Raw genomic sequence first — 16,307 nt, 5'->3', positions numbered from 1 at the left:
AAAAAAAAAATATCATAGTAATACCTACTCCAAACAATGGAATTAATCACAAAAAATGTTCTGATCTGTGTTGTGCTTATTTAGAGCTACCTTGTATTTGGCTCAGTTGAGGAATTTGTATAATTTTCAGAGGAAATAACATATCCATAAGGTTTAATCAGCTGTAGACTGCAGCACAGAACAGAGGTAGGATGTCTGTGATAGCCCTACAGCTTGATTTTGGTGATCTTGCAGGTAACACGCAATGTCATGACTGCAGTTCTCAGCCTGCCTCCTGGAGATATCTACAATCTCTCTGTAACTGCTTGCACAGAGAGAGGAAGTAACACCTCCATGCTCCGCCTTGTCAAGCTAGGTAAGAAGAGAACACAGGTGTGTGTGTGCAAATAATCATGCTGGAGGACTAGTGTTTGTATCTCTTGGTTTAGCATGGTCTTCTCAACTCAAAGAAATGGAAAAATCTGGTTCAGTGTCTTTTATAAATGCGAAAAAGACTTTACACTATCAAAAAAGTACCTTCAACATGTGTTCTGTGAGGACAGTGTCTACTGTGTTGGGAGAAGGGAGTTCATTGTCCATAATAAGATTAGAAGAACCACAGAGTCAGGATTTTAGAGATGGAAGGACCTTAGGTATTATCTAGTGCGATATTCTCAACCCTATCAGATACTATTTCCCTTTTACATAAATAAAGCTGAACTTCATAGATAAAATAATCCACATATTGATTTTTCAAATTTGATGTAGCATCCTAACCCAAAGATAAAATCAAGATAAGAGGACAATATTTTATTAAAAAAAAATAACATGGATTCCCTATGTATGTGTCCAGATACAGCTTTTCACTCTTCTAAAAGTCATAATGGGACTACTTGATGACTACCTACAATGAAAATAAATAAATATGAGTTTGTAGGAAGTAACAAGAACTGTAATTCTTCCATACAAGAAGGATAAAAGTAAAGGAATGAACAAGTTCGTATTAACTCATTCATTACTATCAATTAAAAATAAATAACTGTCAAGCTTAAGTGCAGTTGGGCCCTAGAATAAAAACTAGAGTTAGGAGAAATATTAAGAGAGTAGATATATTTGCTTATGATGAAAGAAAGTGGAAAATAATGTTGGTTAGAGTGGGATAACATGCTAAGGAGAATGATGGGCTGTAAGGGAAAATGAGGAAAGTATCCTCTTACAAATGAGCTGGAACTTATTGCATGGTGTTAAAATAATTATACTATGAAAAGCAACTGGGAAGTGACACTATGTAATGCAAAACACATCTTCTACGTTCAAAATATCATGTGTTAAAATATTTAGTTTCTGGTACTTAAAGGGACCTCAGAGATGATATCCTATAATTGGCAAAAGAGAACATATTGTCAAAAAGTTGGGTGGTAGACTTCTTGGGCAGTGTCAGTTTAAGGATGATAACCCCAAAATAAATGCACATCAATACACAATTTTTACGGCAGAGACCTCATCATTTTAATAGTTGAAAATAAAGTCTATATGTGACTAGATGTCATGAAATCATTTAGTGATCAATAAAAATATTGAATAATTACACTGTACACTGAAACTAATGCAATATTGTATATCAATTATAATTCAATAAAAAATAAATTTACATATAGAGTGGCAATAAAAATATTTTCAAAACACTTAGTGCAACTTACTGACATCATCATTTCAGATGTCTGCCAGCTTGTACTCTGTGTCTGTCCATAAAAATCTCAAATCATCTCTGTTATTACTGTGTTCATATGTATTGCTATAAGTGAAGAATGAACCAGGGTGTTTTAGTAGCAGCTTAAATACCAGGATCAGTAGTGCTGTCAGCAATGCTTTAGAAACTCTTGGAAAATCTGAAACAAAACAAAACACAGTATTTTCTCAGATTATCCACTAGTTGCATTTTCTCTATAATTCAGTGCACAAGACATTAAGTTTTAAATCTTTTTTGTCTCCTATTTGCTCTGATAAAAACTAAACTCTTGCACTGAAAACATTTAGAATTAAATAGATAATTGAAAATGCATGGTGTACTAAATAGACAATATGGGCAGTAAATTATTGAGTAGTTTTTCAGTATCATTTTTAAAAATTTATTGAAGTTCAGTTGATTAACAATGTTGTGTTAGTTTCAGGTGTCCTGCTAAGTGATTCAGGCATACATATACATATATTCATTCTTTTCCAGATTCTTTACCCATATTGAGTAGAATATTGAGTAGACTTTTCTGTGCTATATAATAGGTCCTTGTTGGCTATTTATCTTATATATAGCAGAGTGTGTTTGTTAGTTCCAAGCTCTTAACTTATCCCTCCCCTTCCCCACATTTTCCTTTCAGTAACTATAGCTTTGTTTTCTAAAACCATGAGTATGTTTCTGTTTTTCAAATAAGTTCATTTATAGCCTTTGTAAATTCAATTCCACCTATAAGTGATAGCATATGATTTGTCTTTCTCTTCTTGACTTACCTAGTTTAGAATGATAATTTTTTTCCAATATTAATTGTGCGATAAAGTACTTGTAATTATATTTATAATGAATTTATTCTGGTGGCAAAATTAAAAGTTTATGTGGAATGTGGAACATGAGACAATTTTTCTCTTTGCAACTTTCTTGATCATAGAAAGACATCTAGAATTTCTGAGCCCTGCCCACAGAAGTCTGATTGACTTTGTGACTTTGTGATCTTTTGTGACCACTAAAAACATTTCTGCAAATTTCCAAGCACCCTCAAGGGGGCTCTACTTCTCCTATCAAGACTCATGAAAGTGAAAGTGAAGTAGCTCAGTCTTGTCCAACTTTTTGCAGCCCCATGGATTGTAGCCTACCAGGCTTCTCCGTCCATGTGATTTTCCAGGCAAGGGTACTGGAGTGGGTTGCCATTTCCTTCTCCAGGACTCATCAAGGCTCATGAGTCAAGTTCAATCTTTCTTGCACTGCCCACGATCTACTCCTCCCTAGCTTTTACTTTTCACTCTTGTGCACTGGAGAAGGAAATGGCAACCCACTCCCGTGTTCTTGCCTGGAGAATCCCAGGGACGGGGGAGCCTGGTGGCCTGCATAGTCCAGTCTATGGGGTCGCACAGAGTCGGACACGACTGAAGCGACTTAGCAGCAGCAGCAGCAGCAGTCTATACTTGAATTTCAGGAATGTGGAGATCACCAGTTTCCAACACTAGATGATCTATTTATTAAGAAAAAAGTCATCTGCTTAGCAATTCCAACCATTATCTCTGATTTTTTTAAATTTAATTTTATTTATTTTAGTTGGAAGCTAATTACTTTACAATATTGTGGTGGTTTTTGCCATACATTGACATGAATCAGCCAAGGGTATACATGTGTACCCCCGTCCCAACACCCCCCCCCCACCTCCCTCCCCATCCCATCCCTCTGGGTTGTCCCAGTGCACAGGCCCTGAATGCCTGCTTCAAGCATTGAACTTGGACTGGTCATCTATTTCACATATGGTAATATACATGTTTTAATGCTACTCTCTCCAATCATCCCACCCTTGCCTTCTCCCACAGAGTCCAAAAGTCTGTTCTTTACATCTGTGTCTCTTTTGCTGTCTTACATATGATTTTTGTCTTCTGTACGAATGTTAGTTCAAAGTTCGCTTACAGGTAACTGGAATTACTTGAAGACTCAGCCTGTGTTCCCCAAGGCTTTCTCTTTCCAAGCTTCTAGATGCTTTCTCCAATTCGTTTGATATGTTGGGCTCCCTTAAAGTGAAAGTTCAGGGGTGGTCTTCAAAGTAGCATTCAGTGGCCTATTGTTTTGCTCTCATTTTTACGTGACATTATGAATGACCTATGGAGTCTCAGGAATACGGGTTAAAGTCATAAACTGGAACCATTACACTCACACAAATAGGAGTGGGAGTAAGAAACTGTTTCCCAAACTTGCCATTGGGTTTTGAGCCTCCACGCTGCTGCTGGTGCTAAGTCGCTTCAGTCGTGTCCAACTCTGTGCAACCCCACAGACGACAGCCCACCAGGCTCCCCCATCCCTGGGATTCTCTAGGCAAGAACACTGGAGTGGGTTGCCATTTCCTTTTTCAATGCATGAAAGTGAAAAGTCAAAGTGAAGTCGCTCAGTCGTGCCCGACTCTTAGCGACCCCATGGACTGCAGCCTACCAGGCTCCTCCATCCATGGGATTTTCCAGGCAAGAGTACTGGAGTGGGTGCCATCGCCTTCTCCTTGAGCCTCCATACCTCTCCATTAATGAACAGGATTGCCTATACCAATTTAGGAAGTTCCTTTAAATGTTTCAAGTAGGGAAGCAAGTTACCACAGCAGTTATTTCTAGTGAATCATTACCCTAGAATCAATCAGCTTTTCCATGTTGGTATCTTAATATCAGACAGAATATTGCCTCAATCTTGTTCCTCTCTGAAAGCAAGACAATCTTTATATAATGTATTTGTCCTCAGCCTTTCTTTTCTGGAAACAAAATAACATACTTTTTATCCATTTGTTTAAAGGTCTATTTTCCATTCTGCTAATCACATTATTGTGTTTTATAAGCTATTTTAATTTTCTAAAGCACTTTGGCTTCTCTGCTCTAGATACTTAATAGGTATTTGTTGAATGGAAATGAAACTATAGACTTCAAAGTTGAAATTAGTATTATCAATAATATTTAACCAAAACAAGTTCCATCTTTCAGATAAGTGAAATATTTTGCTTTAGTAATAACTGAGTTGCAAGTTTTTTTTTTTTCACAAAACATTCATTCTTGCCATCTGAGGAAAGAAACCATTCTATAAGTGAATCCAGAACAATATAGATTAATCCAAAATGGTACACTACCAAAATTATCCAATTATTATGTCATCAGTGGACATCCAGGAGAAGACAGTACTGCTAATGGTGCTGTTTACAAGGCTTTGAGCCAATCATACCATTAAGAATTTTAGATTGCCAAGAGTTTCATGGTACTACAATGGTAACTGATGGCAGTTCCCTTTGGTAGTCAACACAAATGTCAATCAAATCTGCATTAAGACTTGTCATTTTGCAAGTACTCATTGGTCTGCATGCAATCATGGCTTCAACCAGCAACCAGTCATAAATTCTAGTCTTGGTGAATCCACCTGGAGCTCTGGTGAAATGTTAGGAGGATTTGTAAGTTTACATCAGACAATCAGTTTTCCAACTGAAAAATAAAAAGGGAAAGAAGGAAGGAAGGAGTGAGGGAAAGAAATAAGAATGAGATTCATAAAATAGATCGATGGTAATGTTGCTGGAAGAGGGACCTGAGAGTGGGCCCGAGTGGGCTCTTGTTTAACACTTGGAAATGAATTGTCTGAGGAGACACACATACTGACAAAGCAAGAGATTTTATTGGGAAACGGTGCCCAGGTGGTTAGCAATAGAGTAAGGGAAACTGGGAGAACTTCTCTGCCATGTGGCTCACAGTCTAGGGTTTTATGGTGATGGGGTTAGTTTCCGGGTTGTCTCTGGGCAATCATTCTGACTCAGGGTTCTTCCTAATGGCACACATATTGCTCAATCAAGATGAATTCCAGCAAGAAGGATCCTAGGAGGTTGGTGGGACATTTGGACTGAAATTTCTCGTTTTGACCTTTTCTGAATTCTTCCAGTTGGTGGTAGCTTGTTAGTTCCATGTCCCTTACCAGGACCTTCTGTTGTAAGATAACTCATGCAAGTGGTTACGATGGTACCTGGCCTGGGTGGGTGGTCTCAGTCAGTGGTTCCCCTAACAGTAATAGCATATCCATTCATTAATTTACTTAACAAATATATGCTGAGAAACTTCTAAGCGCTGTTCAGATGCCAGACTTCTTATGTGTATGTGCTCAGTTGTGTCGACTCTTTGCAACCCCCCTGGACTGTGGCTCACCAGGCCCCTCTGTCCATGGGATTCTCTAGACAAGAATACTGGAGTGGGTTGCCATTCCCTCCTCCCAGCAATATTCCCAATCAAATCCAGGTCTCCCACATTGCAGGTAGATTCTTTACCTTCTGAACCACCAGGGAAGAGCATTAAAATAGGGCAGTACAATGCAGATGGCTTTCCAGTAAAAGCTTTCTCTGATGAAGCAATGAGAAGAGATCTGAATAACAAGAAAGGACCAGCCACGAAAAAGGTTGGGCAAGAGCACTTGGGCAGAAAGAATCAGGAGAATTCAGACTATATAGGATTATAAGGCTTGGAGTTGAGATTTTATTTTTAGGTGCATATGTGAAGTCATTTAGGGAATTAAACAAATAATCTGACTTATATTTAAAACAATCCTGGTTGCTCAAGGGAGAAAGGATTTGGAGATCAAAAATAAAGGTAGGGAATCAGTTAAGGGGTGAGTCATCACTAGCCTGAAAAACAGCATTCTATTTCAGATAAGTACCCCGGGAAATGATGGTGACTTTGACCAAAATGGTAGGAAGTGAGATGGAGGGAGGTGGGCAGAATTCTGGAGCTGTTTTGGAGGTTGTGGCCACAGAACTTTCTGATGGGGTGAAAACAAGAAATGAGAGAAAGAGAAATTAAGAATGGCTCCTAGACTTTGCTCTTGAGCAACTAGGGTGGGGGTAGGACAATTTATTGAGATTGAAAGGACTAGAAAAACTAGATGAGGAGTCACCTGGGCACAAGCTGAGAGTCAAGGATTCTTCCTCAGACATAAAAAAAATAAAAATAAAAAATGCAGTTGTCGAGTGAAGAGACTAGTGATATGTAGTGTTAGTGTTAGTCACTCAGCTGTGTCTGACTCTTTAAGACCCCATGGACTGTAGCCTGCCTTGCTCCTCTGCCATGGAATTCTCCAGGCAAGAATACTGGAGTGGGTTGCCATTTCCTCCTCCAGGAGATCTTCCCCACCCAGGGCTCGAACCTGGGTCTCCTACATTGCAAATTCTTTACCATCTGAATCACCAGGGAAGCCCATTGATATATGTATCTGGAGGTCAGGGGAGAATTCTAGGCTGGAAATATAAATTTGGAAGTGACTGAATAATTAGATACTAATTAAAAATAGAGAAAAAGAACTCTGGACTAGGCAAGAAGAGCTACTCCAGTATTTAGTGATTGAGCAGAGAAAGAGGAGATAGCAAGAGAAACCTGAAAGGAACAGGCAATAACGTCAGAGAAAGGCAAAAAACTGTATGTACATCAACACTGTAAGAGGTCTGCTTTATCCTGACCACAGATGTGTTCAGACAGGTTCAAGGTAAGCACTCAGATAACTTTAGCTCTGGAAGAGATTTGGAAACAATTTAGTGTCATGTGCTCCCTTGGGCAAGCTGATATCTAGAGAAATCTGACCCATGTTACACACTGTTGAGCCTGGATCTAGGAACAGTATTTTTAATCTGTTTAATGTTTTCAATTTATTTCTTGCCTCTTTCTGGATTGGGGGTGGATTTTTTCTAAAACTTCATGTTTCTATGAACACATTTAACAGAGCAGGGAAGAGCTTCACACCCATTCCTGTGGCTTTCTGTTCCTGTTTGGGAATTTGAGCATTGTGAAATTGGCTTGATTTCCTAAGTCTCAGTCATGAAAGTTTTTATATAGATTAGAAATCTTTAAAACATAATTTGACTCTGGACACAAATATTAGGAATTGGAAGGGATATTTGAATCTTCTCACTTCTCCTATCTTTCTCTCTCTCTCACACACACATCAAATTTCAGTAGATTACAAATAATTATATCCATTTTGATGAAATGTAATTTCTGACTTTATAAGAGCCCAGCCATTGCAAGGTACTGGCTTTCTGAGTCTCATTCTCAGTTGAGAAAATGTGTTTAATTCTTGTGTTGAAGTCACTGAGTTTACAATTTTGGAAATAGTTACTCAGATATAGGCAGCTCTTATTTTTGGTAAGAAGTGAGTGAAGTGTTGTGAGTCACAGCCAACTGATGTCTAAGGTACCACGCCCGGGCCACCCATTGCTGTCTGTGAATCCTCTTCCAATGAGTGACTACCTTGTTATCCCCCACCAAAACAAATAAGCAGGAGTGAGTTCAATAATAGGATGAATACATCTGTGTCAATGTGGCACAGAGAGGGGACAGGAAAATGGACGAATGAATGGATTGAGGGAAGAAGGAAATGAGAAAGGAAAGAAAGCATGCATATTATTTATATATATACATAGAGACAGATATTTTTATTTCGGTTTCCCTGGTGGCTCAGAAGGGAAAGAATCTGCCGGCAATGAAGGAGACCTGGTTTCAATCCCCAAGTCAGGACAATCCCCTGGAGAAGGAAATGAAAACCCACTCCAGTTTTCTTGCCTAGGAAATCCCCTGGACACAGAAGCCTGGTGGACTACAGTTCATCGGGTCACAAAGAGTCAGACACAACTGAGCAACTAAGACTTTAGGTAGTTATTCTATTAATTTGGGGTAATTGTATGACTGTGGTGGCTGGCACAAAGTTTATCAAGTCAAACATACATACATATATATATATATACTACCAGTCAATTAGAAGCTAATAAAATAACTAAGGTACTCTACTTTAAAAAAATTAATTTATTCTATCAGCAAATCTGTACTTAACATTTATTGTGTACTACACACTAATCTAGGCGCTGATGATAGAGAAATGAACAAAGTTGACAAAAATGTCTCCCCTCATTCTCATGGAGAAAAAAAAAATGATCAAATAAGCATAAGGATGTCAAGTGGTGATGAGTTTTGTGGAGAAAAATGAAGCAGGAAATGAGAAAGGAAAGGAAAGGAAATTTCTGGGCGACTGGAGGGATGCACTTTTTGCAGAAATGGAGATAGAGTAAGCTTTACAGTGAAGACGCTATTTCAGACAGATCCTGAGGCAGCTGTGGGAGGGATCTGGGCAGGAAACTGGGAGAAGTTATAAGAAGCAGCCATGTAGGGAGGGAGGGAGGAGGGTGGTTCAGGATGGGGGGATACATGTGCACCCATAGCTGATTCATGTTGGTGTAATGCAAAATCCATCACAATAGTGTAAAGTAATTATCCTCCAGTTAAAATAAGTTAATTTTTTTAAAGAAAAAGAATACTGTATAAGTGGAATTATACTTATCAGGAATTTTTTCTTTGCTTGGCATGATTTTCTGGCATAAAATTCATCCAAATTGTTGCATGTATCAGTTGTCATTCCTTTTTTAGTGCTGTGTAGCAGTCCGCAATGTGGCTATACCATAGCTTACTTAATCATTTATCCACTGAAAGCCATCTGGATTGTTTCTAGTTTGGGATTATTACAAATAAAGCTGCTATGAACATCTGTGTAAAAAAAAAAAAAATCAGCAATGTGCCTAGCAAGTTCAAGGAAAAGTCAGGAAGGCAGTATGGCTGAAATGCAATGAATGAGAAGAGGGAAGAAGGGTAGCAAGGGAGCAAATCATGCAGGGTTTTTGTCTTTCATATTTTATCTCTGGCTGCTCTGGGTCTTAGTTGCTGCATGCAGGCTTTCTCTAGTTGCAAAGAGCAGGGGGCTACTCTTTGCTGTTGTGCATAGGTTCCTTATTGTTACCTGGGAAGCCGAGAAAATGGGCAGTAGCTAATGATAAAAGGATCCAGTTGTATTTGTTTAGCTGGTTTTTGTTTTATTTTTCCTTCCCTTTAAGTGGAAAAACCTTGTCTTTGAGCTAATCAGAATGATTCAACAAAGCAGGTGAAATGATGATGCAGGATAGTTAGAGCCGAGATTTGTTGGGGTGATGTCTTTAATTGGGCCAAAGGATTTGGGACCCAGGGTGCCAGTGGAGGGGTGGCCTTCGGCTGGGTGGATCTGTAGTAAGGCAACAAATGACAGATTACTTGGGCATTATGGGGGTGTGTGAGTAAATGGAACTGAGGGAGGAAGCTTGTAACAGTTTTCATCTGTTTGACCTCTTATAAACACATGCAATTTCCTTTGGTTTGCAGAGGAAACCCACCTGCATTGATTAGGCTGCCATGCATGTCACTGTTCCATGGCTCTATTCCTGGGTGCAAGGCAAATCGATACCTGTCTTCAGCATATGTCTCCCCCATTTCTCATCACAGTGATTTGCTGAGTAACGCTGAAATTTGCCAGCTGCCCACAGCCCTATCACACTTTCAGCACTTCCTTAAAAGCATTTGTCCTGCCCACTGTAAAGTGACTTGCCTGTTTTGCTTGTTTCTCTTCAATATATTACAAGAATCTGGATGCTGGACTGATGGGGTAGCTATTGTGATGTCTGGCACAGATTTAAATACACATCAAGTTCCTGCTTTGGAAAAGTTGGTCTTCTGGACAAAGGAAGTTTCCAGAAGTTTCATCATCTGGAAGTTTCATCATCCCCTCTTATATGGAAGTTAATAGAAAATGTTCATATGTTTAGGAAGGAAATCAGGTGCAGAAGGGAGACCCTTAACTGGGAGTACTTGCCTTCATGGTCAAATTGTGTCATCTTAGAAAGATGACTCAGGCCCTTTGAATTTCAGCTGCCTTTTCTACAGAATGAGGTTCTGGACTAAATGATCTTTAATGTTCCTTTCAGTTTTAGGATTTAGTTCATTACTGAGTTCAAAGTAAAGGCAATGAGGCAGATGACACAGTAAGAGTAGTGACTTTTTTTCTGGGAATTGTGCAATATGTAAGTCCCAACTTAAAAAAAAAAATGCCAAGCAAAAACATACATTCCTGGAACCAACAAAGGAGGAAGTAAGATCTTTTGTTTTAAACCAAGTAAAGTTCAAAGAGAGATTTCTCTGAAAAATGCTATAAATATATAGAAGCTACTTGAGCTGTAGTACCATAAACTTACCCAGTGATTCACAAAAAAGGATTTTACTCTTGCCATCATTAAGCCATCAAGAATTTATTTAAAATGTAATGGAAACAACAGGACTTCCCTGGTGGCTCAGTGGCAATGAATCCACCTGCCAATGCAGGAGACAGAGGTTCAATCCCTGGGTCAGAAGGATCCCCTGGAGAAGGAAAAGACAACCCACTCCAGGATTCTTGCCTGGGAAATCCCATGGACAGAGAAGCCTGCTGGGCGACAGTCCATGGGGTTACAAAAGAGTTGGACAGGACTTAGCAACTGAACAAAAACAGCAATGGAAATGACAGGGATTCCTGAGAAAATTCTATGTTCTGTACATAAAATGGGCCTAATTAATTTAGTGCTAAACATTTGCCTGAATTATTATATATTCTCCAGTGTTACTGTAAACGTTCTAATTACTTATGAAGTTTATGTAGGAAAAGAAATCTCCTGAAGTCAATAAGAGAATAGGCCTGAGAAATGTCAGATCTAACAAAAGTGTCTTGTTTAATAAGCATTTTCCTCTTTTTAATTTCATGGCATATCAATCTTAACTCACCCTTAGGGTTTTTTTTTTTTTCCTTTCAAAGAGTGTTCTCTTCTGCAGATGTTGTTTTTAACTGAGTTGAATGTAATTCATGCAGCTTACACCGCTTAAGTCACAGATGTTTTCTTTGGCCAAGTTCTACAGTTTACACTGCTTAAGGAAGAAGACTTGAGTTGAGGAAAATAAAAATAGATTTCAAAGACTTACTATACTATAAATGTTAAAGACCAACTTTTGTGTGAAGAGGACGGTAGCAATTTACTGTCAGTCAGGCTGAGGACTGAAAATAGATTTTGCCATGTCAGTCATTTTTTACAATGTTTTTCTATTGAATTCTCCATATCTTCAATGTCACACATTTGTAAAACAACTCACCAATTTTAAAGGTGTAAAACACAAACGGAATAAAACCAGTTGACTTTCATGGATAGCATCTTAGCCTCATTAACATGATTCAATCAGCAGCTAAATGAATGGGTCACATTAAAATAAGAAACAATATAATAAATTGTTGATTTTAAGCAATAAATATCTTCCATTCCGATCCAAGGCTGAATATTATACCTGACTCCCTTTGGAATTCCCGAGGAAAGAAAGAGATTTGTGCTGGAGAAGAGAATGAGAATCAAATACTTGCTCATACTTCACTGGAGGTCACCTTCACTCCCCAGAGATCCAGTATTGTGAAGCTCTCATAATCCATCCTACATTAAATGGGAGGGAGAGCATCATGGCTCTCCATTCAGCTCATGTTCTGTGCCTGGTACTTCATTTCCTATAAAATTAGGTTGGATTCCCGACTCAAACAGGAGTGGCATTGAAGGGGAGAGATGAGAAGGAAAGAGAGGGCCAAGCAGTCCAGTATAACACTTGTAATGCTAAGAGTATTTAAAAACAAACAACCCTGTGGGCCTTCCCTGCCTGTCTGTGCTCCCAGTGCAGAAGGTGCAGGTTCGATCCCTGGTTGGGGAACTAAGATCTCACATGCCACAGAGTGTAGCCAAAAATTGCAAACAAACAACTGTGTATCTACATCCCATTTTGTAAAAATAGCATGTCTGTCTCCTTTCCCCATGTCCATAGGTTCGTAAATCAAATATTATGGATTCTGAAATTATTTGAAACCAAAGGACATCAGACATTATGGAGAAGAGGAATTTTGAAAAAAAATTAAAATATCATTTAGACAGAAAATGATATTTGATGTTCCGTAACTAGTAGAAGATGTTCCGTAACTAGTATGTCCATGACTCTTTGTTATATACAGTGTCTTGTATACATTAAATTAAAGCTCATTTACTCTTCATAACATTAACAAAGTCTTCATATCTCTCCCCTTTGTGAACTAGACTGAATTGATATTTTGAGCAGTAAGAGACTGTATTAGTTTGCTAATACAAAATATTAGCAAATTTTGGGGCTGCCAAAACAAAATACCACAGACTGTGTGGCTTAAACAAAAGAAATATATTTTCTCAAAGTTCTAGAGGCTATAAGTCCAAACTCTAGTGAACTGTGCATGCAGAGTATCTAGGCTGTGCCCCTCATAGTTTCAGGAAAACCAGCTCAGGGGTCCCGCTGATTCTACATTATGGTGAGTTGTATAATTATTTCATTATATATCACAATGTAATAATAATAGAGAAGCTTCCCTGGTGGCTCAGTGGTAAAGAATTTTCCTGCCAATGCAGTAGACATGGTTTCAATCCCTGTGTCAAGAAGATCCCCTGGAGGAGGAAATGGCAACCCAATCCAGTATTCTTGCCTGGGAAATCCCATGAACAGAGGAGCCTGGAGAGCTACAGTCCATTGAGTTGCAAGACTTGAATACAACTTAGGGACTAAACCACCACCAACAACAACAGAAATAAAGTGCCCAATAAGTGCAATGTAAACCATCTCCCACCCCACCCTTGCCCCAGATCAGGGAAAAATTGTCTTCCACAAAACCGATCATTAGTGCCAAAAAAGTTCAAGACCACTGTTCTCAGCCATCCTAGGCTATGAGGCTGAGCTGACCTTGCCTTCTCATGAGAAGAGACACAGCAGCAGGGGGACCCTCTGACCAGTTTCTGCCAAGAATTTCCAAACTTCTCTACCAAACAGGAAGAAATATTCTAACCCAGCATTATCCAGTTCAAATATGGTAAGAGCCACTTATGTAATTTTAAATTTCTAGGAGCCACACTACAAAACAGTAAAGAGAAATAGCTGAAGTTGAGTTTAATATACTTTACTTAACCAGTAAATCCATAATAGTTTCATTCCAATATGTAGTCAGTATAAAGAACTATTAAAGAGATATTGTTGTTCTTTGTTCATATTAAAACAAAGTCTTTGAAGTCCAGTCTGTATTTTACTCTTATAGCATCTCTCAATTTAGACTAGCCAGATTTCAAGCATTCAGGACCAAACAGAAACAGAAGATATTAAGAAGAGGAGGCAAGAATACACAGAAGAACTGTACAAAAAAGATCTTCACAACCCAGATAATCACGATGATATGATCACTCATCTAGAGCCAGAAATCCTGGAATGTGAAGTCAAGTGGGCCTTAGAAAGCATCACTACGAACAAAGCTAGTGGAGGTGATGGAATTCCAGTAGAGCTGTTTCAAATCCTGAAAGATGATGCTGTGAAAGTGCTGCACTCAATATGCCAGCAAATTTTGAAAACTCAGCTGTGGCCACAGGACTGGAAAAGGTCAGTTTTCATTCCAATCCCAAAGAAAGGCAATGCCAAAGAATGCTCAAACTACCGCACAATTGCACTTATCTCACACACTAGTAAAGTAATGCTCAAAATTCTCCAGGCCAGGCTTCAGCAATATGTGAACCATGAACTTCCTGATGTTCAATCTGGTTTTAGAAAAGGCAGAGGAACCAGAGATCAAATTGCCAACATCTGCTGGGTCATGGAAAAAGCTAGAGTTCCAGAAAAACATCTGTTTCTGCTTTCTTGACTATGCCAAAGCCTTTAACAGTGTGGATAACAATACACTGTGGAAAATTCTGAAAGAGAGGGGAATACCAGACCACCTGACCTGCCTCTTGAGAAACCTATACGCAGGTCAGGCAGCAACAGTTAGAACTGGACATGGAACAACAGACTGGTTCCAAATAGGAAAAAGAGTACGTCAAGGTTGTATATTGTCACCCTGCTTATTTAACTTATATGCAGAGTACATCATGAGAAACACTGGGCTGGAAGAAGCACAAGCTGGAATCAAAATTGCCGGGAGAAATATCAATAACCTCAGATATGCAGATGACACCACCCTTATGGCAGAAAGTGAAGAAGAGCTAAAAAGCCTCTTGATGAAAGTGAAAGAGGAGAGTGAAAAAGTTGGCTTAAAGCTCAACATTCAGAAAACAAAGATCATGGCATCTGGTCCCATCACTTCATGGGAAATAGATGGGGAAACAGTGGAAACAGTCGCTGACTTTATTTTTTGGGCTCCCAAATCACTGCAGATGGTGATTGCAGCCATGAAACTAAAAGACGCTTACTCCTTGGAAGGAAAGTTATGACCAACCTAGATAGTATATTGAAAAGCAGAGACATTACTTTGCCAACAAAGGTCCATCTAGTCAAGGCTATGGTTTTTCCAGTGGTCATGTATGGATGTGAGAGTTGGACTGTGAAGAAAGCTGACTGCCAAAGAATTGATGCTTTTGAACTGTGGTGTTGGAGAAGACTCTTGAGAGTCCCTTGGACTGCAAGGAGATCCAACCAGTCCATTCTAAAGGAAATTAGTCCTGGGTGTTATTTGGAAGGACTGATGCTGAAGCTGAAACTCCAGTACTTTGGCCACCTCATGCAACGAGTTGACTCATTGGAAAAGACTCTGATGCTGGGAGGGATTGGGGGCAGGAGGAGAAGGGGATGACAGAGGATGAGATACACCTCTCAGAGGCATCACCGACTTGATGGATGTGAGTTTGAGTGAACTCCGGGAGTTGGTGACGCACAGGGAGGCCTGGCATGCTGCAATTCATGGGGTTGCAAAGAGTCAGACACAACTGAGCGACTGCACTGAACTGAGCTACATGTGGCTAGCAGTTACTGTGTAGCACAATACAGTCCTAATATTTTAATACATCCCCTGGGGCAAATGGGGCTTCCCTTGTGGCTCAGCTGATAAAGAATCCACCTGCAATGCAGGAGCCTTGGGTTCGATCCCTGGGTTGGGTAGATCCCCTGGAGAAGGAAATGGCTACCTGGAGAAAGGGATGGCTACCCACTCCAGTATTCTGGCCTGAAGAATTCAGTGAACTGTATAGTCCATGGGGTCACAAAGAGTCACACACAACTGACCAACTTTCACTTTCACTGGAACAGATGTTGTCCTTAGTAGTGAAATTTAATAAGAAGTCACTCCTAATCCAATTACACCTCCACTTATGAAATATTGTGATAACTTTCTTTATTTTCTTCAGAATAGCATGGTGGAATTTCTCCCCAGTCTATCTAGGAAAATATCCCTACCACAGAGATCATAAGTCTTTTCAAGCAGGTGACTTGTAAATATTTCTTATTGACCTAAAGAACTGAAATGCATAATGTCTTTCAGAAAAAGATGCAGAAATAATGGGTACAGTGATTTTGGAATAATCTATTCCTCATATACCACCTGAGGGGGGAAAATATTGTTACTTGGTTGTTAGAGGTTCCAGATCCTGTGGATATTTTCCTAAGGATCCACTCATAACCTGCATCCACATTTTCAGCCAGACCAGAGGAAACGTGTATTCCAGTATCTAAGTCTTACTTATTCAGTCACTGAAAATACTTCTAATTCACAATAGTCTTTCACTCTGCCACTGACAGCTGATGACTTTTTACAAATATAATCACCATACAAAGGCAGAGAATGTCAAAATTCAATGCCGACTTGATGCTTGAATCCTAACACCTCTGGTTAATGAATCTTGACTTAGATTTTAAATCTGTCAATAGGTAAGATTTATTGCATCCCTACACAT

At 39.2% G+C, this 16,307-nt stretch overlaps 1 protein-coding gene across 1 annotated transcript in view; it reads left to right on the top strand.

Moving 5' to 3' along the window:
- Nucleotides 1-16,307, top strand: part of PTPRO (protein tyrosine phosphatase, receptor type O) — a 270,106-nt gene that overhangs the window by 187,855 nt on the left and 65,944 nt on the right. Inside the window, exon 12 of the mRNA XM_018048437.1 lies at nt 235-355. Within this exon, the coding sequence (XP_017903926.1) occupies nt 235-355 (121 nt within the window). The remainder of the gene's footprint in view (nt 1-234; nt 356-16,307) is intronic.

This window comes from Capra hircus, chromosome 5 (assembly GCF_001704415.2).
Source record: "Capra hircus breed San Clemente chromosome 5, ASM170441v1, whole genome shotgun sequence".
In the NCBI taxonomy this organism is placed as follows: domain Eukaryota; kingdom Metazoa; phylum Chordata; class Mammalia; order Artiodactyla; family Bovidae; genus Capra; species Capra hircus.
This window is presented reverse-complemented; position numbering and strand designations above follow the sequence as displayed.